We start from the raw sequence: 24,278 nt of genomic DNA, 5'->3' as shown, positions 1-24,278 counted from the left end.
CACCTCCTCTGCCTGACCAGCAACACTGAGAGCAGCAACAGACAGCAGGCCTACAGGAGCTGCCTTGGTGGACAAGCAAACCCAGGGGCACATAAACTGAGGATGAAACAGCATAACCTTTTCCCTCTGAGTCACCAGCTTCCCTCTCTGCGCCCACAGACTTCTCTAATGTATCTCAAAATTGCTGAGTAAAACCAGTTATAGGGCAGAATAGTGCTGTAACAGTGCAGAGGTGAAAGCAAGGGGAGTGAAATGGTTTGACTTGGTCCCAGTATCAAAGCACCTGGGCAACAACCAGAGAGAAATCACAGCTCATTTTTCATTCTCAGCCTTTGCACTGGGACACAGGCACAGCCAGGAGCCTGCGAGCCAGCCGGGGATGCAATGAGGCCCAGCAGCACCGCCAAGATGAGCAGAGGGGCGATCTTGGCAGTGGCCAACCTCATTGCTGCTCTGCCTCTTGGCAAGAGGGTATGAAAGAGATGTCTACCCATCCACCCTCCCTGGGGCCTGACAGTGACCCCAGCCCCATGGCTGCTTTGCTCTGGTCCCTATCACAGGCAGCAGAGCAACTTGGGCTCCTAAGGGAGGCAGCCTGCCCACAGCATCCACAGACCCTTCCAATTTGCCCCTCTTTCATCCTGTAGCAGTTTGGGCAGCTCATACGGAAGAAAGGAGCTCCAAATGCTTTCCGGGCCTAATAATATCCATCAAAGCATTTCCAGGGCTGAGGCGAGGATATACAGTGCAGCACGCAGAGCAGGAAATGGGCTCGGGTTTTCCAAAGCTGCCTCTTCCAGCCATAGCAAACCACAAGATCACGGGAGGACAAGAACACTGCGCTCGTGGCTTTGTTTGCCCCAGAAGGAATTGATTTGATGAGAAAGGAAATTGGCTTTCTTTAATCTGTCCTTGTGCTAATTCCGCAGAGGAAGGCGTGAGTCGGGTTGCGCTGGCAAGGAAAAGATCCGGCACTGCATCGGCAGTTCCCGAAACTGAACCACCCCCCAATGCCAGTCGGTCCATGCTGTTTGCGAGGATGGTGATGCTTCCCGGGCCATGGCCCACTGGAAGCACCCATGGACTGCAGTGAGCTGTGCATGGCAGAGGAGGAGAACCCTTGCTTTCAGGGCCAGCAGGAGTTTGGGCCTGGGTGTATTTAGGTCCCCTTACACATGTATCACCCTCAGACCATGCACGTCTCACTACTGGCTTCACTGGGGCCAGGTTTTCTCCAACAAAAGCCAGGAGGAAGGAAACAGCTGTGCTGCTTCTCATCTCTGGGGAGTCTGACCATACACCTTCACATCTCTTTTCCAAACCCTGTCCCTGAGCCCAGTAGGACAAGGAGGATGTTCCTCATGCATCAGCTATGTGTGTGAGAACAGGTTAGATTCAATCACTGTTTTCCATTGAAAATACTCTTTGAGAGAATCACAAAAAATGCAAGAAATCCATGGGAACGTAGATTCCTGACTGGTTGCAGGCTGGCATTTCAACAAAAAAGGGAGAAATTGAATTAATGAGTAGGAAGAACAAGAGTTAACTAAGATGACATCAGAGAAGAGCTAGAAATGGTGCAGTGTTATTTTATACAACAAAACCTAGAAATACTATAAATAAATTATACAAAAACCTAAGCCAGGATTATCCTGGATCCTTTTCAATGCCAAACAGCTTTTCCAAGGTGACTAAACATCATCACTGTTGCTTGCACAGAAGGATATTGGGATGCAAATAGCAAAGGGATTTAAATGTGTCAAGCGACCCTGGGTACCCCTGGTTGAACTTGTTTGAGACATCTTCAGGCATTGCAGAGACAGGAATGGGAGCACTGAGCCTTGCTCTATTCTGCTCTGCTTCATTATGCCTAGTTAGTTTAGTAACACACCCTTAGCAGGGCTTGTGCAGGGATTACAAAGCCTATTGTAAGGGCTTCCCGGTGTTTGATGAAGTCCCTGCCCCTTCCTTTCCGTGAGATGCCTGTCAAGCGGTACTAGGTCTCCAGCCAGTACTCCGCAGGCAGGAGCACACAGGGCACATCGTGCCTGTTGGCAGGGCTGGTGCTGTGCCTGACAGACCCTGACCACAGTGGTTGCCTACTCCAGTGGCCTGGAGCTCCAGCAGAAACAGTCTGTTTGTCCCAGCACCCACAGCAAAATATCCGCCTGGATTGATGGGTGGTGAATGCAGAAGCCAGAGCAATGGCCTGAAATCCTCAAATTCCTTGTGCCTGGGAAGAGGGCTGTGCTGTCAGTAATACTGATGCGGGTCTGCAGGCAGAAGGGATCACTGCTCCTGCCTGACCTGCCCCACCACAGTGCTCCAAAAAGGGACGAGAGGTCCCCTATGGCACAAGGAAATAGCAAGTGGAGCTGCGAACAACCCACAGGTCACAAAATGTCCTGAAAACAGGCACGTCCACAAGTGGGTAAAGTGAGAAAGAGGAGAAGGAGAAAGAGGAAGAGGAGGAGGAGAAGGAGAAGGAGAAGGAGAAGGAGAAGGAGAAGGAGAAGGAGAAGAAGGAGAAGGAGAAGGGAATTGAACAGGCTGGCAGAAGCAACACTGCTCTTTTGTAGGTAAACAAGGGCTCCAGGAAGGGTCCTGGACCTGTCTTCAGATCTGCTCTGTGCTCCCAGAGACTGCACTCTCCATATGAATTTAACATGCACGAGCTGATCTCGGTGACAGTGCAGAGCCCAGTGCTTCTCAGCTGGATGCGTTCCAGAGGGTACAGCTCCAGCATTGACGCAAGAAGAAAAATCTCCAGGATGGAGTTAGTCAGTTTTTATGCTGTATTGGATTTGAAGAAGCAGGTGACGTTGCCTGAAGCATCCGTTTCTCATGGTGCTTGGGTTAAGTTTGCAACGTGTCTGATGAAATACCCAGCAATGCAGGGAGAGGATTTATCCCAGGGGAGCCCTGTAGACTGTGCAGCCACCCATTAGCATGCTGAGCCTTGTGGTTTACTGTTAGTGTTAATTTGTTTGTGCTAACATACTGTGCTGTGTTAGTGATTAATATATAACATCATCTGCCACACCAAATCCCCATGAAAACATGAGCTTCAGAACAAGTGGTGTTGATCTCTTCTTTGCTGTGGCATGGGACAAGGTGGGAAAACAAGGAATGTCAAGGGTATTTTTCTGGCCTAACAGAAAAGGGAAAAAGTTCTTGCAAGGAAAAAATGCTTACAGTATGGTTTACAGCAACTGCAGGCAGGGAGCTTGGGAGACACCTCATTTCCTGATGGACTGTGCCCATCTCACTGCAGCCCCATGCAGGGTGGCACCATCTGGCCCCCCCTGCATGGCAGCAAACCCCCACACAGCCAACTTGCGTGGCTGCAGCAGCTCCACCGGTGCAAGGCGTCTGTGTGGGTCAGGCCTCAGTGACTGCATCCAAACGAGAACCAGGCTGTCTTTAGCCAAAATAAATGTCTGTACAGGATGCTGCTGTGGGACTGAAGGAATATAAAGCTTTGGTGCAACAACCACAATCGAGTAATGGAGAAATGCCTCCCCTTCCCTCTAGCGACTCGGTTGCAAGTAGATGGCTTGTAAAGGACTCTCTCTCCTCAGAGAGGATATAGCAAGAAGCAGCAAGGCAGCTGCTTTCCCTTCAGATGCAGCGCAGTGGTGGAGTCCTCCTGAACTCTGTGAGGCTCCTCACCGCTCTTCCCCAAACTGGTGCTGCAATAAGGAAACACGCTTCAATTGAGCCATTTTTGGCACCTCAGTACTGGGTCGGATCCTTCTTTCAAACTAAAAGCACCTTGTTTCCCTGTAGCTGCAGCCCCTTTTCCCTGCACATTCAGGGAGCGCAAGCTGGGCAAGAGCTTTCCCCTCCTTGCCAGAACTGGGGTCTGAGTGAGGAAAGGGCCAGGGCAGAGGGGAGCACCCACATATCAAGCACCCACTGTGTGTGTCAGCCTCAGGCAGCAGAGTAGCAACCCCTGTATAGAGCTTTTTGACAGAATTAATGAGCATTAGTGAGGAGAGCAGTGGCAGAGAATGAGTGGTTTTAGGTGCAGCTCCTGGTGCACTCGAAACCAGATAAGCTGGTGGGTACTCCTGGGGAAGCCCCAGGCAATGACCCCAACTGCCAAGCTCCCTTGCCCATGCCACTCCAGAGCTCCCAAGGGAGCTCTGTGTGCTCCGGGGGTGGGTGGGGTTCCCAAAATCTCCACAGTCCCAAACCGTGTGCCACCTTAGGCAGCTGCATTGCAGGAGAGCACAGATGTCTCATTGGAGGACCACGAGCAGTTGTCGGGGTGGGGTGGGAGGGAAGAGGAGAAAATAATAAAAAAAAGAGGGGGGAAAAGGGAAAAGAAAGGGAGAAACTGCACCGGCTGTGTGCTGGAGGAGACTGGCTGACAGTTTTATTTCTGAGAATTTCCCCGTGCGTGATCTCTACATTGGGATCTGCAGGCAAGTGACCCCATGAAACCAGCCCAAAATCCCCATGGCAAATAACGCGGAGCCAAGACTGGCAAGCGGGAGCCAGCGGGGGGTGCGGGGAGTGCGGGGGGTGCAGGAGCCCAGCCCCGCTCCCCTGAGCCCTGCAGACCCCCATGTACAGCCACAGATTCCCCGCCGTGCCTGTCTGCGGGGTCAGGCAGCCCACGGAGCCCCGCAAAACCCAGATTTCCCATTCGTGTGGGAAGCAAGAAAACAACTGTTTTTCATTAGGAATGTGTTGGTTATAACAATAATTATTAATTATTGGATGCTTTCTTCCTTAGGGCTTTTCTCTCTTCTTTTTCTTTCATTCGTTCATTCTTTCTCTCTTTGACTTTTTCTCCTTGTTTCTTTCTGCCCCTCCGTCCTTTTTCTTCTTTCTCCTCTTCTCTTCTCCTCTCCTCTTCTCTTCTCTTCTCTTCTCTTCTCTTCTCTTCTCTTCTCTTCTCTTCTCTTCTCTTCTCTTCTCTTCTCTTCTCTTCTCTTCTCTTCTCTTCTCTTCTTTCTCTTCTCTTCTCCTCTCCTCTCCTCTTCTCTCCTCTCCTCTCCTCTCCTCTCCTCTCCTCTCCTCCTTTCCCTCTCATTTCATTTTCGCCTTTCCCAGCCCCGAGTCCCAAACGCGCCCACCGGCGGAGCACGGCGCGGCTGCCGAGCGGAGCGGTGGATGCCGGCGGCGGCGGCCCGGGCAGGAGCCGTTCGCGGCGAGGGCTCAGGTGCCCGGTCCCGGCCGCCTCCCCGGGCTCCGTGGGCCCGCGCACCTGCCGCGCTGCCGCCGGACGGGACGGGGCGTTCAAATCCCCGCTCAGCACCAGCGGCGGGGCCGGGCGGGAAGGGGGTTGCCGGGCCCGGGCAGCGCCTCCCGCTGCCGCTGCTCGGGCGTCCCGGCGGCCAGAGGAGAGCTGCTCGGGACGGCCGCGGGGGCTCTGGAGGCCGCGCAACGGGGGCGAGCGGGGTCGGGGTCCCCCGGAGAAACCAACGAGCTGCAGCGCGGGAGTGAGCCCCGACAAGCACCAGGAGACCCCGCGGGGCCCCGTGCAGGGACGGCAACTGGCACCGGGCTGTGGTGCCAGCACCCCCAGCCCGAACCGCTCCGGTGCGGAAAGCGGCTGGGTAAAGAGTCTCCGCAGAAGGCGGCCGCCCCCGGCGCGGTCTCGCCTTGTCTTGCCTTTCGTTGGTCTGTCCTGATCGATCTGGCAGTCTTTACGATGTCTTTTCCTATATTTTTCTTTTTGCTTTCTCTTTCTGTCTTTGCTTGCTTTCTTGCTTTTCCTTTCTTTCCTTCTTTCCTTCTTTCCTTCTTTCCTTCTTTCCTTCTTTCCTTCTTTCTCTTTCTTTCTCTCCTCCTTTCTCTTTCTATAATTTTCTTTCTCTAATTCTTCTAATATTTCTCCCTTTTCATTCTTTCTTCCTTTGTTTCTTTTTCTGTCTTTCTATTACTTTTTTTGTTTGTTTCTTTCTTTCACTCTCTTTCTGTCTGTCTTGTCCTACTTTCTGTCTTTCTGGGTGAGACCTGCTTAACACACTTGATTTTTGGATTTGAGAGGTAGATTCGTTAATTTCGGTTCGTATAGTTCAAACGTCCGTTGCAGAATACTAACAGTCGCCGTAGCGGGAGTAATAACGAGAATTATTGTAATTATAATAAGAGTAGTCATCGATAATGGTCTCAAATTCAATGTTGGAAAATCCCCCGTTTTCCAGAACCCGTGGGAACTGCAGGCTTTTTTCACCTGCCGAAGTTTCCCTAGTCTCCTCTTTATCTCCCCCCTTATAACGGATCCGTAAATGTTCGCCGCTCCCGTTAGCTGAACTTCTACGAATTATTATTATTTCCCCAGCAGCATCGCTACCGGCAGCGTTAGCCTGCCCCGTACTGTGTTTTTCCATCGCTCGCCGCTCACGGGCGGTGCTGCCACGGCGAGCGGGGAAGAGCGGGGTCCGCGGAGTCACCCTCCCCTTGCCCGGCCGTAGGAGCCAGCCCCGCCGCAGGGCTGTTCGTTTGGGAAGTGTGCGGAGAAATAAGCATGTGCGGACGTGTGCGCGGGGTGCGATGCCGACGCCCCCGGCCCTGCGTGGCCCCGGCCCCGCTTGCTGCTGCTCGTTACTTGCTGCCCCGCGACTCAGCGGGGAGCCGGGACTGCCGTGCCAAGGCCAAGCCGGGCCGTGCGGGGCCGCCCCCAGCTCCCCTGCAGAGTCTGCGGCCCCCCCGCAGCCCGGGCTCACCGGGACCCGTTGGGGCGCCGGGGCTGGGGGCGGGAGGGGCGCCGGGGCCGGGCAAGGGCCGGGGGAGCGGACAGAAAGGAGGGATTGCGGGAGGGACGGGAGAAGAGATGCGGGCGGAGGGGTGAGTGCAAAGGGCGGAAGGAGGGAAGGCGGCGGGTGGCGGGGCTGTGTCCCAGCCGGGCCCCGGGGGTGCAGGGACACCTGCAGCACAGCCTGGGCTCAGGGTGCGCGGAGAAACCGAGTCTGGAGGACACGGGCGCCTCTGCTGCAAAAGGGCCGCGGCTTTGGTGCAAGCACGGCCCCGGCGGTGGAGCGGAGCGGGGGTGTCCGTGCCTGGGGGCACTTGGTCGCGGGGAGAGAAGCGGGTGGGAAGGCCCCTGCGAGGGAGGACCAAGGCAGCAGCCCGCGGTGTCCACCCCTGCCTCTCCTGAAAGGTCTGGGGTATTGCGGGGTGCGGGGCCCAAGCTGGGGAGGGGGTGGCAGCGGATACCTGCTGCGGGGAGAAGCCTCGCTGGGGCCAGAGGAGGTGGCGGGGCGGCGGGGAGGTGGCGGTGCTTGGGCCCCGGGGGACCGCGCTGGGACTGGGAGCTGTCTTCGGCGGGGAGGCGAGAGTCGTTGCAACGCGTTGCTTTCCTCGGTGCCGCCACGGGCTTTTGCACCGCCAGGGCCCGAGCGTTTTGGGGTAAAGCAGATGTGTGCCCGCGGAGAGGGAGGGCATTCTGCCTTTATTCCCCATCGACCTCTCGGTGTTTCCGCAGCCGGGAGCAGATCGCGGAGGAGAGACAGCGGGACAATCCCGACCTCCCCTCCCACCTACTCGGTCTAGGTGTAAGCTGGAGGGAGAGAGAAACGCCCCTCACCCTCTACCTCGTGCCCTTCCGACAGACTCCGAGCTTGATTCATTTCTTCCCTGGTCCAGGGAGGCCGGGGACAGAGCAGTATTGCTAACAGCGGGATTAGCAACCCCTCGTCGAGGCTGGATGCGCTTTGCAGCGCTCTGGCGATGCGGGGCGGCCGCGGAACGGGAAAAGCACCCGCGGAGCCGGGCGAGACGCCTGGCAAACGCGACCTCTGGGTTTAGGTCCTTTTAGGGGTGCAGAAGAGGGGAGGACCCCACTTGCAATGCACTTCCGTGCTGCCGTGTCCCTCGGGTTTGCTCTGCCTCTGCGGGGTTCGCTCGTAGAGGAGAAGCCGGGGATGATTTCTCCCTCCTGTCGTCTCAGCTCTGCCCGACACGGCTCACTCGTGTGTGAACCCCGCGCGGCCTACGAGGCCGGTCAGGGGGTGTGGGAACGGGACGCGGGAGTGTCCTCTGAGAAACCTGGGAATTCGGGGCTGCAGCCCCGCGACTCGGCGGGGACCCGCTCCGCTGCCCCCGGCTACCAGCTGGCAACGATTCCCCGCAGGTCCCATGTCCCCGGCAGACACCGCTCAGCCCCAACCTCGCCGAGCGGGTGGACAGGTCGAACGGCCCGTCTGCTGTCTCCGACGTGATGCCACGTCCAGCTGGGGCTTTACCTAGGGACCGAGTATAAACCTGGGAAACGGTGCGAGCAAGAGAGGCAAGGGCAGCAACCTCGAGCTCGCCGACTCTGCTGGGGAGCTGGAATTGAGGTTTTCCTTAATTTCCAGAGGGAGGAATATTTTCTTTGCTCCTGGGGCGGGGGCTACCCAGAGCCGGGCATCAGCCCCTGAGCTCCTGGAGGCGGTTTGCAGCTCGCACTCGGGCTCCTCGTTTTCTTCCGATATTGCCCCGAAGTGCCCTAACGAAATCCCTTGCCCTCCTCTTTGTATTGCAGCCAGGTAAGCAGTGCCGATCAGCACCGAAACACTCTTCTCCGTGGCGTGTCCTGAGCTCGGGGTAGAAACTGTCCCGGCCGGGAACCCCGCTGCCAGCAGCAGCGAAGAAACAAAACACCGATCGTGTCACGTTCTGCCCTTATGCCGTTAGCTGCAGGAACATATGCTCAAATATGTAAGAGTAGTCTAGATTTTTCTCTGCAAATATTTTTACCACATCCAAAGATAATATTTCAACAGAAGAATCAAGCCCCGCAGGCTACAGACAGGGCAGCTATATATAACCCGCTTGCTCACTCCGATCTCCGCGCATCGCTCGGGTTATGCAACCCCAATCGCGGCGGTAGCGACCGGCGCGCCCCGGCTCCGCCCGCCCCGTCGGGGCATTTCGCCCGGAACCTCGGTGCAGCCACCCGCTCGGAGGAATCGGCACCGGGACTGGGATCGGGACTGGGACTGGGGACGGGACGGGCCCGGCGGGGCGGCCGCTCTGCCTCCCCCCACGCCGATGCGGAGGAAGGGCCCGGGAGACGCCGCGGCGCTCCGAGGGGCCAGTGCCGGGCGGTGAGTAGCGCCTCACCTTCGCCGGAGCGGGGAGGGGAACCAGGGCGGCCCTCCACGGCGGCGAGGGGAGAGCGGCCTCCGGCCCAGGCGGGCCGTGCAGGTGCTGCCGACGGAGCGGGCTCTCACGCCGAGCCGAGAGAGGGCTCGCCGACCGCCCCCGCCGGTAGCTTTCTCTTTTCACCGCTTTTTGTGGCTAAGGGAATATTCAAATGCCGACGGATACTTGGTGGCCCGGGGCTGGGGAGTCTCATCCCGCTCCAGCGAGGCGACCGGCGGTACCTGCTGCCGCAGTGCACCCCGACGTGCCCGGCCCCCGTCTGCTGTGGCGGCTCGGGCTGCAAGTCCCCGCGGTCGCCGGGCAGCGCGTCCGGGACAGGACAGCCCTCAGCCCCGTGGTGGATGCGGACAGGAGGAAGGGAGCAATTCCCCCTCTCGGTGCCGGACATCCGCAGCCTGAAGCCGGGCTCGGCTCGGCTGGGCTCGGCTCGGCTCTTCCCTTCCCTTCCCGCCGGCCGGCTCCCGGCGCCGTGATTGACACCGCCGGCCCCTCCACCCGCCCCGCAGCACATCACATCCCTCCCCGCCGGCCGCTCGCCGTGCCCGGGAGGCGGGGAAGGGCCTCCCCAGCCCTTTGACACCGTCTCGGCAAGAGTTTCATCTCGCTTTCGCCGCCGTCGCCGCTTCTGCAGGCAAACACCCCCGGCTTCCATGTGACGCCTCCCAGCCGTTGAATGGGGAAAAGCGCCTATAAGGGAGCCACTTTCCCTACGTGCCAGAGAAAAGGAGGGGACGGGGGGTAGAAACAGGAGGTGGTAGTTTGGGGGAAGGGAAAAGAGCAAATAAATTAATAAATCACAGAGAGCGAAGCTGGGGGGAGAGAAACTGAGACCCCGGGGAAGAAATTCGTGGGGTTATTTATTCCCCCCGACTCCGGCTCCTTCTCGCTGACGGCGCTCGATCCGGCTGTTGCCGTGCTCGGCTCTGGCTGCAAAGGGCCCCTGGGAAGTTTCTTGCTCCCCAACGCCCTTCCCGGGGGGGGGACACCAGAGGGTTTGGGTTGTTTTCTGTTGTGTTGTGTGGCGTTTTTTTAAGCTTCCCTCCCCCCTGTCTGGAAGGAGGGGGGGTCTCTCTCGCACCTCCCTGGATGGTGCGGTAGAAAGGAGGGGAATGAAGGGGTGGGAGGGGGGGCTCGCGGTGGGAGGCTGCCGCGGCTGCTGCTCCTGCATTGGTGTCTCCCCTATGGACGAAAACAGCCCTCTGTCTCCCAAGGCAAATGCTTTCAGTATCGCCTCTCTGATTTCAGTCGCCGCCGCCGCCGAGCAAGCAGGGAAGGGAGCGCTGGAGGAGCGCAGCGGTGGCCGCAGCGCGCCCGCCAGCCCCGGCTGCCGCCCGCAGAAGATGCACTTCAGCACCGTCACCAGGGACATGGAAGGTGAGCGCCGCGGTCGGCCCCGCAAGGCTGCGGGGACGGGACCCCCCGCCCACCGCGTCTCGGAGTGTTTTCACGCGTCTTGGCCCGGCGGCAGGGCCGGGAGGAGGGCATGGAGCGCGGCCTGCCCGCGGGGCCGGTCGGAGGGGGCTTTGCCGTGCCCTCCGCCACGCCCGGTCTCCCGCAGCCCTCCCTCGGAAAACAGGGCTCTGCCCGTGCGCCAGTGGCGGATTACACCGGCTCTGCCGCTTGGACCCGCGTCTCCTCGGGGGTGCTGGAGCATCCCCTGACAGCACCGGCCGTGCGCCGGGCAGCGGCGGGCCGGGTCTGGGCTCCGGCCGGCTCTGCAGCCCCTGTCCGGCCTGAGGGCCGCGGTGGAAGTAGCTTAAGAGACCCCCAGGACCTCGAGAAGCCTTTCAGCATTGGTGGGGTTCCGAAGGAGCCGTCCGTTCCCCGGGGCGGCCTGTCATGAGCCGCAGGGCCCTCTCGGGCCAGCGGCCGAGGACTGCGCGGCCGAGGCCATCCCGGTGCTCCTCGACGCGGACCCGGAGGTTTGCTCTGGTCCCCGTCTGTTCCCCTTCTCTCAGCCGGGGATGAGAAGAAGGGGGGATTGCCAAACCAGATCCGCCTTTCGTTGTCAGCTGCGGCGCCGCGGCCCCATAGCAAGGGATGTTACCTGCAGCGCCGTAGCTACACGGAAATAAGAACTGGTTTCTTTCTTTGCGTGCCCCCCTCCTGTTTTTTTTGGGGGGGAGAGGGGAAGGGGGCGCGGGGAGCGAAGTTTGCTTTGTCCTAATTCGTGTGCAGTGAGAGGCCTTCTGCAGAGATAGCACGGGCTGTGCACCGCCACGGCTCTTGGCAGATCTCTCGGGTTTGCAAAAGAAAAAAAAAAAAAAAAAGAAAGAAAAAAAGAAGAAGAAAAAAAAGAGCCCAGGCAGGCAGCGGGAGCAGCGAGAGCAGCGAGAGCAGCGAGCTCCCCGCCTGCCCCGGGGGGAGCGGGGCTGGGGCCAAGCAAAGCGGAAAGGGGGAGGCGCCCCGCTGGGCTGGGCGCGGGGCAGGAGAGGAGGCGGAGGGCACCCCGCGGAGCCGGCGCGGAGGCGGGGGCTGCGCGGAGCGGCGCGGAGCTGGGGGGGAAAGCGGGAGCCGGAGCGGAGCCCTGATCGCCTGTTTTTGGAATGATTTCAGCTATCTCCAGCCCCTGGCTCACCCAGCTGTCCCATTTTTGCGATGTTGCAGCTTTCACGGCCAACAGCCTGAGCAGCCTGAACGCCTCCGGGGGGTACCACCTCTCCCCCTCCCCGGGGGACCCGTACGGACAGCATGAGCCGCCGCACTACGAGCCCTGCACGGCTCAGCAGCACCCGCACCCGCCGCCTCAGCCCCAGCACGGCTACTCCTTCGGTGGGGCGGCGGCGGCGGCCGGGGCCAACCCTCCGGCCCCAGGCCCCGAGCCGCCCGAGGGCGCCGGGGGATCCGCCGCAGGGCCGGCCGCCGTGTCGGGCTGCTCCACGGGGGCGACCGCCGCGGCCAAGGCGCCGGTGAAGAAGAACCCGAAGGTGGCCAATGTGAGCGTCCAGCTGGAGATGAAGGCGCTGTGGGACGAATTCAACCAGCTGGGCACCGAGATGATCGTCACCAAGGCCGGCAGGTCAGTGCAGAGCCCCCGAGCGGCCCCGGCTCTCCAGCCGCTCCCCACGGCCGCGGGCACCCAGGCTAGCCGGGGCGAGAGAGCCCGGTTGCGGGCCCAGCCGGCGGCGATTGAATTCACGGTTTAGGGGAAAACTGAGGCCGACGAAGGGCGAGCTGCGGGACGTCCGGGCCCGGCGGTTGTCGTCATTCGATCTTCATGCTTCTCTCGGGGCGAAATCTCGGAGCTCTTGCGGCCCGAAGGCCTCGGTTGCTTCAGGGACAATCCTGAGGCTCCTGCGGGCTGGAGGCTAATGTGTGCGGGGGGCGGCGGGCAGGGGGGCCCGGCCCGGGGGAGCCGCGCCTTGCGCTCCGCCGCCGGGTTTCGCTCCCGTGGGAAAGGGCGCTGTGCTCCGCCGGGCGCCTTCGGCTTTCGGTTACCCCGCACGGGACTTAGATCCGTGTTTGCGGAGGACACTGTGCTCCCGGAGCGGACAGCAACGGCACAGTGGGGGAAAGAAAATGCTTACAAACAGCCCCGTGCAATACCTGTAACTTTAAAAAAATTTAGCACGGGAAGATATTTTCCTTCCGGCGGGGACGCAAACAGACATTAATTCTGCACCTTGAAACGTCCTCCAGGACTGTTGCATTTCCCGACTATCGAGTAACGAGCCCCGCTTAGTCCAGCTCTCCTCGGCCCTGCTCCGGCAGCGGTTCCACCGGTGGCTCGGCTCGGCGGGCCGGAACCCCGCTCCCGGCCGGGGAACAAAGGAAGCGGCTGATGCGACCGTGTTAGAAACGAGCAAAACATGTGGGGAAAAAGAGTACCCCCAATTACGGTTGTTAATTACTGCATTTAATTGCGATCACTGCGAAGTTCCGTGGCCGTTGGGGCAAAGCTGCGGAGCTTCCCCCATGCAGTCTCCTGGCAAATGGGGCGAGCCCATTGCTCGGGCTCTGGTCTCTTCCCTTGATTTAAAGCGATCTGGCGAATGGGAAAAAAAAAAACAACAAACAACAAATTAAGAAATCCCCTGGTGCCTGCTGTCAGTTAGCTCCGAGGAAGACTCCAGCGGCGGCAGATGGAGCCCCGGGCATTGTTGCAGCCCCTGTCGCCGGGGACAGAAGGGCACAGGGCGGCTGGTCGGGCTCCGCTCCGAAAGGGCCCAGCAGAAGCGGGTGATCGCGGCCGCGCGCTCCCACTCTCCCTCCAGTGATTTCGAGGGTCTCGAAGGTGCAAAAAATTAATTACATTTCTATATACACAGTTGAATATATATATTTAATTAGCAATATACTAAAATAAAAAAAGAAGCGCGACGCTCGCGGAAAAGCAGCCGGTGCAGAGGCCGGGACCCCGGGCGTGATTTCCCGCAGACGGTGCCTGCCCCGGCGCCGGGTCGTGCAGCCCGCTGTCTCCGGCCGCGGCCCCCGAGCCCGGCGCCGAGCTCGGCGCTGCTTTCCTTAGCGGAAAAGGTCGTTCAGGCTCTAGGCGGAGGCTCTCTGCAAACAGGAGCTCTTCGATCTGGCTTTCTTCGCTTTCCCAGGACAGCAAAGTGACTGCAAATACCCACTCCAAAAGGGGTCGGAAATTAATCAGCTCGATGTGAATCAAGGACTTTTTCCCTCCCTCCTCTTCATTTATTTTATGACACGGATAAATCTTCAGGCAGGCGGGTAAAAAGAGGAGAAAACGGGGTGAAACCAACAGCAAAAGGCTCAGGGAAGGCGCTGCGAAACCTGTTGTCTCCCAGCTTCTCTGGGCTGGCCCTGCTGTTTGTCTAGGTGGGTCTTATAATCTCGGCTTGTTTGTTTTAAAATTGTTTTAAAACAAGAAACACCGGAGCTGGAGCTAATGGGGGGTTTTACACCTTTAAAAATAATAATAACAGAGTGAGCGATTGGAAACGTCCTCCAGAGTTTGCTAAAGCGTTACAGAGAGGGAGACGCAGCCGCTCGATTCTGATACTGCCCAGCAGTGCCGGGCCCGGACTGGAAGTAGCTGCGGGGCGATAACCCCGCTGTCCCATCGCCCTGGCCACGGTGAAGGCGGGCAGCCTTTCCTCTGCGCGAACAGCGGTGCACAACCAAAAAAGCCCTGGAAAGAGGCAAAGCAGGTCCGGCCGTGCGCCCCAAAAATAGGTCGGGGGGGTGCTCTCGGTATCCGGGTTTGATCGGGTTGTTTTTTCAGCGGGAGTTGGAAATTTGGTTTTTCAACGGCTGCAGACCCCCTTCCCTAATTGCCGCCCGCTGTCGCTCGCTTCATTTCCTACTCGTGCAAAAAAGAAAACGTATCAAACATAACCGAAATCATAACGAGCTCCGACGCGAGGAATCGTGCCCTCCCTTGAGCCTGGGACATGTGCCTCCGGCTTGGCCTGGGGTCCCCGGGTGTGTCTGCGCGAAGCAGAGCACTGGGCACATCCCGCGGGCCGACCTGCCTTGCCCGGGGCTCCTTCCCGTTCTTCTGTCGCCTCGCAGAGTTGCAGGGACCGGGAATCCAACTGCGCTCTGACAACGAAGCGGAGCCGAGACGGGACTTACTGGGACATGCCCATTGCCCTCTAGTCCCTGCCCGCTGGTGGGGTGCGTGTGCCCCTCCGGGCTGCGAGACGTCTTCCGCTGGACCCAGGGACCACGCTCTGCCGTAACTTGTGTTTTAAAACTGGCGCAGACTGGGGGGGAGGGCAGAAACTTCAGAAGTGGGAACTCGGTTCCCCCGCGTTGTCCACAGGAGGTTCTAGACGTGTCCCCCAGGCTACCCGAGCCTCCCGGGGCTCTGTCCTCAGCTGGAGTGTGAGTGCAGAGACGGGGTAATGCCTTGTCAAATGAGGTCGGCTAGAAAGATGGGGAAACCTCAAGGAAGAAATTATTTTCACTTGTGTCTCCCCGTGGCAAAGGGGGAATTTGTGGCGTTTATTGCTCCCTAGCCCTTGCCTACTTGCCGTGGCCCGGCATTTGGGGGAGGCCGGCACAAGCGGCTCAGGAATCAGTGGAGAGACAGGTCTGCCCAGTGCTGCCCCAGCTCGTCCTTCGGGATGCTGCCGAGGGCCGGAGGACATGGCATCCCCTATTCTCACGCTGCCCGGCCGTATCTGCCTTTTCCTTCCGTTCCGTACGGCGGTTTCTGCGAGGGGACCCGACATCGCAACAGTGCCGGGCATCGGGACAGCTGGAGGGGAAGGGCTGGGAAGGCTGCGGGATTCCCGCACCCGCCCGTGAGCACTCCCGAGGCGAGGAGGGCGCGGGTGCCCGCAAGGGCCCCTCGGGGCTTCCCGCTGCCCCTCAGCTCAGCTCTCCTCTCTCTCCTCTCTGTGCCAGGCGCATGTTCCCCACCTTCCAGGTGAAGATATTCGGGATGGACCCCATGGCTGACTACATGCTCCTTATGGATTTTGTCCCCGTGGACGACAAGCGATACAGGCAAGTAATACCGTGCCCACCCCGCGGTGCCCGGCATTGTAGGGGCTGGTGGGCGCTGCCCGCCCCAGCCCTCCTCGGGCTAAGGGATGCGCCCATGGGTCCGACAAGGGTCGGTGAGAGACCAGCAGGAGATGCGGGAGGTGCATGCCCTGGGATCGTTTCCTATCGTAGCAACGAGTTTGGGGCCGGGAGCGGCTCCCCTCGGCTTTCGCACAAGGCTCGCAGCGGCCGGGGTGGGCAGAAGCACGGGTTACCGCGGGGTGGCATGGCAGGAGCTGCCTTGTCCTGCCCAGAAAAGCCCTCCACGTCCCGCTGCTCCCTGTCTCCACCGGGCAAACGCCCATTCCCCTCTAACAAAAATCCCCTCCGTGCTCTTCGAGTACTGTAGTGTCTCGGCAGGGACACTACAGGGCGGCCCGGTGATGCCGCCCCCTCGGGCATCCCGTTGCTGTGCCGTGCCCACCGGGGAGCCTGCTGGGTGTTTGGGTGGAGAGAGCGAGTTTTCTGCTCTGGAAAGACACTGGCCGACCGAGTCACAGAGCCCTACCCTTGTTTCCAGCGGCAGCATAGGAAGGCCTTGGAAGCTGGCAACTCGCAAGGCAGCGATGCGGTCTGGTTTGCAACCCCTTTAATTTAAAGACAGTGAAAGGCGCATTATATATTTAGCTTCAGATCAGGACGCCGAGCAGGCAGCCCGCATAGGAATCGCAGGGTCCGATATATAAATATTTAGACAGATATCCAAATTCTCAGGGCGTCCTAGAAATGTTTGCTTGTCAAGGGAAGTGGGATATATAACATCCAATTGAGTATATCTTTAAAAAGTAATGTTTCTGCTCGAGTCCAATGGTGTCTAATTCCCCCTGTGCAAACACTGGCTTTTAAAGTAAACACGTGTATAGAAGATTGGTTTCTCTGTTTTAAATGTTACTGTTGAATAGGTACTTTGAAAAAAAAAAAAATGAAACAAGGCTGCTAAACTCTGGACGTGCTATTAATCTACACATAAATTTCCACTCTTCACTTAAAGCCAGAACATTACTGTATAGAGGGCTCCCTTTCACCCTTTTTTTTTTTTTTAGAGGAAGGGGGAGCTTTTGTGGCTTCTTTCCCAAGTCTGTGCAGGCAGCTATAAATTTCTTCCATCCTGCAGATTTCTCTCCCACTAGTTCCACCGGTGACCTGATAAAATATTATTTTCCTCCCGCGACGACTCTGGCTGCAGAGCAGAGCTCGTTCCTCTCGTTACCGTGGGAAGCTGGAATGATGGGGGAGGCGGCGCTTTGTCCTCACTGGGCCGAGGGGACCGTCCCGGGCCAGACCCTGCGAGACCGCGGGGGGCGGTGGCGGGAACCCCCCGGGCCACGGCTGAGGGTGCGCTCCCCTCCGGCAGGTACGCCTTCCACAGCTCCTCCTGGCTGGTGGCCGGCAAAGCCGACCCTGCCACCCCCGGGAGGGTGCATTACCACCCGGACTCCCCGGCCAAAGGGGCTCAGTGGATGAAGCAGATCGTTTCCTTCGATAAGCTCAAACTGACCAACAATTTGCTGGATGACAACGGGCATGTAAGTGTTCCTGGCGGAAGGTGTCAAACACGGGGCTGCACCGGGAGGAACTCCTCGCGCCGTGATTCCCGTGGGGTGTCCCTGCCCGCACCCCTCCCCATGGGCTCCGCGCCCCCGTCCTGCCCAAGCCCCGTGGCTGCCTCTGGGCAGGGGGGGCCGGCAGGGCCGGGAGCTGCGCTCTCATGTCTCCATGCTCCGCCTGGATCAGTTATTGTCTCCTTGCTCGTTTTATCATTCAGATCATTTTGAACTCCATGCACAGATACCAGCCGCGTTTTCACGTGGTCTACGTGGACCCCCGAAAAGACAGCGAGAAATACGCGGAGGAGAATTTCAAAACCTTCGTATTTGAAGAGACGCGCTTCACAGCCGTGACCGCCTACCAGAACCACCGGGTGAGGCGGGAGCGGGGCCCGGGGCAAAAAAAGTGGAGGCTGGGGTCGACCCGGAGGTACCACGGGTGCGGGCGCGCCCGGCGCTGGCTCAGCCCCTCCGCCTGGGTGTCGGGCTGAAGGCCGGGGTGCGGGGGGCGGCGGGGGTGTCTGGGGGCATTCCTGCCTTCTCCTCCCCATCTGCTAAACCCATTCCGGGGCAGCGCAAGGAACCCGATAGCCGGGGAGCTGCGCAGAGCTGCATCACTGCACTCCGAGGGAGCGACGTGAGCTCCAGCCCCATCGCCAGCTTCCCCCCACCCGGGGAGACCTCATTACCTATGTAAACCCGAGACTGGGGCTAGTTGGGAAACTACAGGCTTCCCGCTGCGAAATGTCACTCACAATTTGTCTGGATAAATCTGCGATTTTACTTCTCTAAACTCGTAGCTGTCTGTTCCTTGCCAGAATACAGTGATATGTTAAAAAAAGAAACAAAACGAAACAAAACAACCCACTCCCCCTAATCTGATGCGGATTGCTGGGCAGCAGTTAATCCAATTGCTTCTTTAAATCGTATCAGTGTAATGTAAAGAGCAGGAATCCCAGCCGCGAGTGCAAATACGATTTCATAGTGGGGGCTTTTCAGCGCTGCTCCAAACCGCCCGGCTCCGTGCTGGTGCCGCAGCCCTCACTGGGTCTGGGTGTCGGGGCTGTCCCCAAGCAGCTGGTGGCGGTGCCACCCTCTGCACTGGCTCAGAGCAAATCGCCCCGGGGTCCCCCCAGGATGCTGCCGTGGGGCTGGAGCAAGGCTGTGCCTTTAAGGGGCTCCGGAGTCCCTCCCCGGCTGGCATTTGCCTGATGGCTCCGGACAGCTGCTCTTTCTCTCCTGCTTTCTATCAGTTTGACCTCTAAGGCTGGAACTGTCACTGAGGGGCTTAAAGTTTGTTTTTCAACTCATTCCGGAAACTCACAATCACATACTTTATCCGTGGATTTACTTAAATATAGAAAACGTCCTGCCTTCTCCCCGGCGAATTAAATAAATACATAAGTATGATTTATCCAGTGATTTGTCTTAGCTGCTCCGGTGGTGACCCATATAATGTGGCATTTTCTTACAAGTGCATTTACACAGCTTTTGCAGCCAACTTGGGCTGCCTCTCTTTTCGCCTTGAACTCGTATTAGATAGCACACTAGACTGCATTTTGTAACAGAGGGAAAGCACATGTTTGTGCTCTGTGGCAGAGCGTGCCCCGGCTCCACCAGCCACCTGGGCCCTCTCTATTACACCAGGCACCACTGGCTCCCAGAGCCTGCTCAGAGACACCCTTGCTGTCTGATGCAGGAAGCCCCATGTATGCTGCTTTGAGACATTTCCCTGCTTTTCCTTCCAGATCACACAGCTGAAGATTGCCAGTAATCCTTTTGCCAAGGGATTCAGAGACTGTGACCCTGAGGACTGGTAAGGATGTGTCTTTATTGTCTGTGACTACACTCCACTCTCACCCTCAGTTTAGTGTGCACCTTCCCAGTTTACAGTTGCACAAGTCTTGCATGGAGTTTGGGGTACACTGGGTTGACCCCCATTTGCCAGCTGCAGCACACAGCAACAATGCTGCAAGTGCTCATTCTCTTCGAACACTGGCTCCATATCTCTTCTTCTTCCAGGCCCAGGAATCACAGGCCAGGGGCCCTTCCTCTGATGAGTGCTTTCGCCAGATCCCGGAATCCAGTGTCTTCCCCGGCCCACCAGAACGGGACAGAGAAAGGTGAGAACCCTCAGTGCATGCATGCTTGGGGCCAGTCTTGCTCACCATGCTGGTGCACAGCGGGCACAGCTCCATTGCTAGCAAGCTTTGCACTACCACCTATTTTTTTTTAAACAAAAATAGTCACCTTCATAGCCTAATTCATTCTCCTTAGGTCTAAACCACTGTTGTTCTGCTTAAGCAAAATTGTTGCTTTAAAAAACACCGCCCTTTTTCTTTAGTGTCCAATTTTAGACTTTTCAGCAGCAAAGTCAGCTTTTCAGGCAGGGATGCTGTGAGGGCTGCTGGCTCCCGCTTGCGTTGCCCTTTTAACGCCCCTCGGCAGTGTGTCCAGCACCGATCCGCTCGCATTCAGGAGCTGCAGTCAGGTCGAACAGCACCTCTGCCCATTGACTGCTTTTCCATTACGCAGAGCAAACAACTGCAAAGACAGCCGAGAGCCTTTCTTCCAACACACTCCGGGCCTGCAAAATAAAGGGAAGTCTGTATTTGTTTAGTGTTACACAATTACAAAAATTTCAGGCGTGTACCAGCTTGTCAGTCAATTCAGCTCCATTTATCACAGTCAGGAGGTCCTGTCCCACAAGCCCGGTTCCTGCTGCATGCTGCTGCACACTTGGCTCGCAAGCCGCGCTTTTGCCTTCGTGCACCGCGTTTTGGTTGTTTAAGTTTATTACCGAGCGGCTGTCCCATCGGTGCTGACGCGGTGTCCCCGCAGATGCTGCCGACAGCCGGCGGGAGTACGAGCGGGAGGCGGCCGGCGGGGCCGCCCTGCACGCCGAGGCCGCGCACCAGCAGCTCATGTCCCGCGTGCTCAGCCCCGCGCTGCCGGGCGGCGGCGGCGGCCTGGTGCCGTTGGGCGGCGCGGGCGGCGGCCGGCCCAGCCCGCCCCACCACGAACTGCGCCTGGAGCCCCCGGCCTCGGAGCCCCTGCACCACCACCCCTACAAGTACCCGCCCGCGGCGGCCGCCGCCTACGACCACTACCTGGGGGCGAAGAGCCGGCCGACCCCGTACCCCCTCCCCAGCATCCGCGGGCACAGCTACCACCACCACCACCATCACCACCACATGAACGCGGCGGCCGCGGCGGCGGCGGCAGCTGCCAACATGTACTCGTCGGCCGGCGCGCCCGCCAACTACGACTACGGGCCCAGATAACGGCGCCGCCCGCGCCCCGCGGAGCCGCCGACGGCGCGAGAGACTGGCGGCAGCCGCGCGTGCCGCGACTGCTAACCGTCCTCCCCCCTTCCCGCCTTTCCCTCTCTTCCCGCCTTACGAGTGAGCTGATAGGCCAGCTTGACCTGATCGACAACCAGAGAGCCCAATCGCAGGAAGCCGGGGCCCACCGTCCTGCTCCCCACGCGTCGGCGGGCCGTGAGGGAGGGCGGCGGGTGCGGCGCGGGGCCGGAAGGTTGTGGAGGCTGGCCGGGCCGCGCCGGGTGCTGCTCATCGCGGTGTGACCCGCAGCTGCACTTTGATAAATGAAGCCATATGTGGTTATCTCCCTACCCTCGCGCCTCCGTTCCTGCGGGTGCACCCACCTGCGCCGTGCGCCGAGGATCCCAGGGAAGCTGTGGGAGGACGGGGAAGCGGCAATGGTGAGGTGACCGACTCTCTTCGCACCCGCGCGCTGGGTCTTCTGATGGAGATTTGGTGTTGCCACCAGTTTTGGCGGTGCCACGGGTGTTCGCTGGCTCAGCAGGACGCGTTACGTTAGCGGCGGGCAGGGCGGGCTGGCCGAGCGCTGCCGGACACCGGCCCGGGGACGGGCGGTAATTCTGCGTATGGGATTCAGTCTCTCTTACCTCGGGGATGTTCGGCCTCGTTTACATTTGGCGCAGGTGGTTCTTCGAGGAGACTGGCAGAGGAGGCAGCGTGTAGCTTAAAGGGACATTTTGACTCTTCACTGTCAGAACTAATTGTCCACTTCTCCCCCGGTCCTGACCTGCCCATGAGTTTTGAGGCTCGTTGGGGCAGCTTCACTCAACAGCGTTTTCTAGAGCTGTTGAGAAGAGCCCATGGCTAAGAGCACAGCCATGTATAGTTTCTTGTTTTTACAAGAACGGTTACAAAGGTTTAAAAACCAGCCCGGGCGTGGAGGGAACACCCGCAGATTTTAGGCTGTGTATTCTCAGCAATAGTTGGTAGACTTGCTACTTCCCAGGCAGCCCCGCAGTGCTGCCCTCCTGCATCCCTTCCCGAGCTCTTGATGCTCTCCTTTTGAGAGGTGCCTTCTAGAGGAATGTCAGGGTTTTTTCCCCCCAGAATGCCTTGCCCCTTTTATTTGGCAAACCCAAATTGCAGTACTCCCAAAGCACCTATTCTGCATCTACCTGCTTGCTGCCATCTTAGAGGTGGTAAGTACTTTTTTTTCCTTTAATATCTTCCTTCAGTAATTTTTCCTTCTTGTTGAAGAGATGGGCCTGTTCATCACAGTTTCTCCAATGATGTGATTTGAGTAGTTGGCTTGTGTTTTTTGTTAAATGCTCATCAAACGGCAGTCTTTTTGTGTTCGGAGAAGGTATTGAACAGCTCCTCAGCTGCGTTGGTATACAGTATTATGAATACTTTTCTGATTCTTCCACGCGACTCCATGAAAAGAAGGTTATGTGTTTGTTTCTTTGTGTGTTGTTTTTTTTTTAAAGTCCTCTATTCATCCATATTTGTGCATTTTCACTACAAACCTTTTAAAACATAATCTTCCCCTTGTGCAGGTGGCAGTGTTAATAGCAATGTTTGTTCTGTCTCTGACAGTGGGCTTTGGGCTTCCAGAACTCTTTGGAAGGGTTTAAGAAGGGATGCAGGCTAACATGAGTATTTTATGTATTTTTTTCTGTTATAAAAAATATATCTGGATCCATGAAAAAGACTTGTGCAAGAAATATGTATTTTATTTGACATTTGCAGTGAATTGTGAGATTCTTAGTGTCTGACTAAACCATAATTAATGTTCTCAGAAAGGTTGATGTAAAATAGCCTTGTGCTTATTATTAGTCAGTGGGAAATGGCTCTCAGCTGTGCTCCGTTGCTTTGTGGCTGTTTCAGAGTTTTCAATATGATTTGTTATCTGTAAACTGATTAGTGCCAAAGCTTTGGTCAAATGTTTAATGAAGTTGTTATATTTATTACTTCTTTCAAAGATTATACAAATACTTTTTTTTTTTTCTTAATAGTTGGAGTGTAGGAAAAAGGTGAAGAGACAACCAAAGAATCATATCTGCAGTGTAGATACATGTAGATATTTGTAGATATATGTAGATAATCTTATTTCATTTAAATTGAAAAGACATTGGACAGTGACATTTATAAATGTTTTTCCTCTTCTTTCTTCCTTTCTTTCATTTCTTGTTTGATTACTTGTGTGTGTTTGTCAGTTTGTCTGCCCCAAAGTCTAAACCTCCCCTACAAAATGACGTCACTTAAATAAGGTTACCAAATGGGAGTTGTTCAGTCCAAGCAAGTAATGGATCTCCAGAGGTGGTTGCTCCCTTCCTTCTCTTTCCCTGGTTGCTGGAGCTGTTCATGGTTGTAGCAATGGATCATTATGCAACAGCCTGCATGTTTGTGGTCCCAGGTGGAAATGGATATGGTACACTTCTGTGCATGTTCATAAGCATCTCTTTTCTTTAAACATGCATAGACTGCTGCAAGAAGTGCCACTGGCTGTCACTGCAGACTGGCCACATACCTTTTAAAATTTACTTTACTGCACAAGAGCTGAGAGGACTGCATGGCTCAAGATGCCAAGACTAAACTGTGCTCTTACAGAAAGTGGCTCAAGGTCCTTGCCTTGATTGTATAAATTTTAATTTATCTCCATTAGAAGAGAAAATCACAGAACATCAGCCTAAGGCAGTGAGCCCTCAGGATCCTCAGTCTATCCTTTGTGCTTGAAGAACCACTGCAGAAGTGCTGTGTCTGAACAGGAAGAAGAGACCATGCAGATGTATCAAGACTACAATTTTAACTATGAAAATGGTATTTCCAACCTTGCTTTCAGTCCACCAACATACAAGGTGCTTTATATATGTTAGTATTAAGGGTATTAGCAGTCAATTTCATGTCATGTTTTAATCCTTAAATCAAGCTTCCTTGGGGCTTTGGCTGATGTTTCCTCCTTGTATAGCTATGCCTGTGTCACTGGACAGGAGTGTTCTAGATATGGAAAGCAAGCAGGGTTATTCTTGTATCACAACAAAAAATTCACTTCAGACGAACAAAAACTCCTGCAACACTGCGCATTGAGTAGTAAAAGCCTTTTGAAAAATCACAGAAAAGCTGTAAAACTTTAATTTCATGTTACCCATCAGCTAGTTAGTCAAGGTATATCATGTACAGGCCATGCCTTACCTATATGTATTGTAGTTTCATTTGAAAAATGACTTTATATGATTCGGTTACATGTATGTTTAAACTTCACTCAGTACGTGCCATTGCCAAGGTCCAAGGTACATGCCAAGAAAGAAGGCTTCAGCATTTCCAGACAATACTTCCACTTATGGTCGCCTCAATTCACACTTAACACTGTGTATTTTAAAGCTGCTGGTAAAACAGGCCCAAGCACAGTGGTTACAAACACCCTTTGTCTCTTCCAAGCAGGGCTAGAGAACAAATTAGCCATGTGACTCCATTTTCCAGAGATACAGGCTGAATTTACCAGTTGCTCCAGAGGTCTAAAAACCTCATCACCTCAGTGGATAAACATAGGATTAGGCACCCACAGGTAAAACAAGGGAGGTCTTTGCTTGGTCACTTACCCAAACACTGAGGATAGCTTAGTTTTTCAGGAACAGTTTTTTTGTTGTTGTTGGTTTTATTTTTTTCTTGCTAATGGATCTGGCAATTCAATGTAGGATGGGAGGATGGGGACGAGATTTCTGTGTGCTTATGGTGTTCATGTATACTGTTTACACGCACTTAATGGGTGTTCTTTTTAATCTTCCTGCTTAGGGAGACCCTAGTACTGCTTTGGGTGGAACTGTGAAGGTGGTCCCCAGTAGATGCCTCTCGGCATCCTGGGTCCTTGTCGTCTCTTCAG

General features: G+C 56.6%; 1 protein-coding gene across 1 annotated transcript; it reads left to right on the top strand.

Annotated features, from left to right (window-relative positions):
- Positions 1–10,430: 10,430 nt before the first annotated feature.
- Positions 10,431–20,398, top strand: TBX1 (T-box transcription factor 1; the record flags this gene model as incomplete). The annotated part of the gene is made up of 8 exons (XM_080355307.1): positions 10,431–10,479; positions 11,713–12,124; positions 15,427–15,540; positions 16,922–17,093; positions 17,333–17,488; positions 18,863–18,930; positions 19,137–19,237; positions 19,956–20,398. Exons 1-8 carry the CDS (start codon positions 10,446–10,448, stop codon positions 20,396–20,398), a joined length of 1,500 nt encoding a protein of 499 aa, XP_080211433.1. The 5' UTR covers positions 10,431–10,445.
- Between the last annotated feature and the right edge of the window lie 3,880 nt (positions 20,399–24,278).

The sequence above is a fragment of the Nesoenas mayeri genome (assembly GCF_963082525.1).
Source record: "Nesoenas mayeri genome assembly, chromosome: 17".
NCBI lineage: Eukaryota > Metazoa > Chordata > Aves > Columbiformes > Columbidae > Nesoenas > Nesoenas mayeri.
The sequence above is the reverse complement of the archived record's forward strand: the minus strand, read 5'-3'. Positions and strand labels throughout refer to the sequence as shown.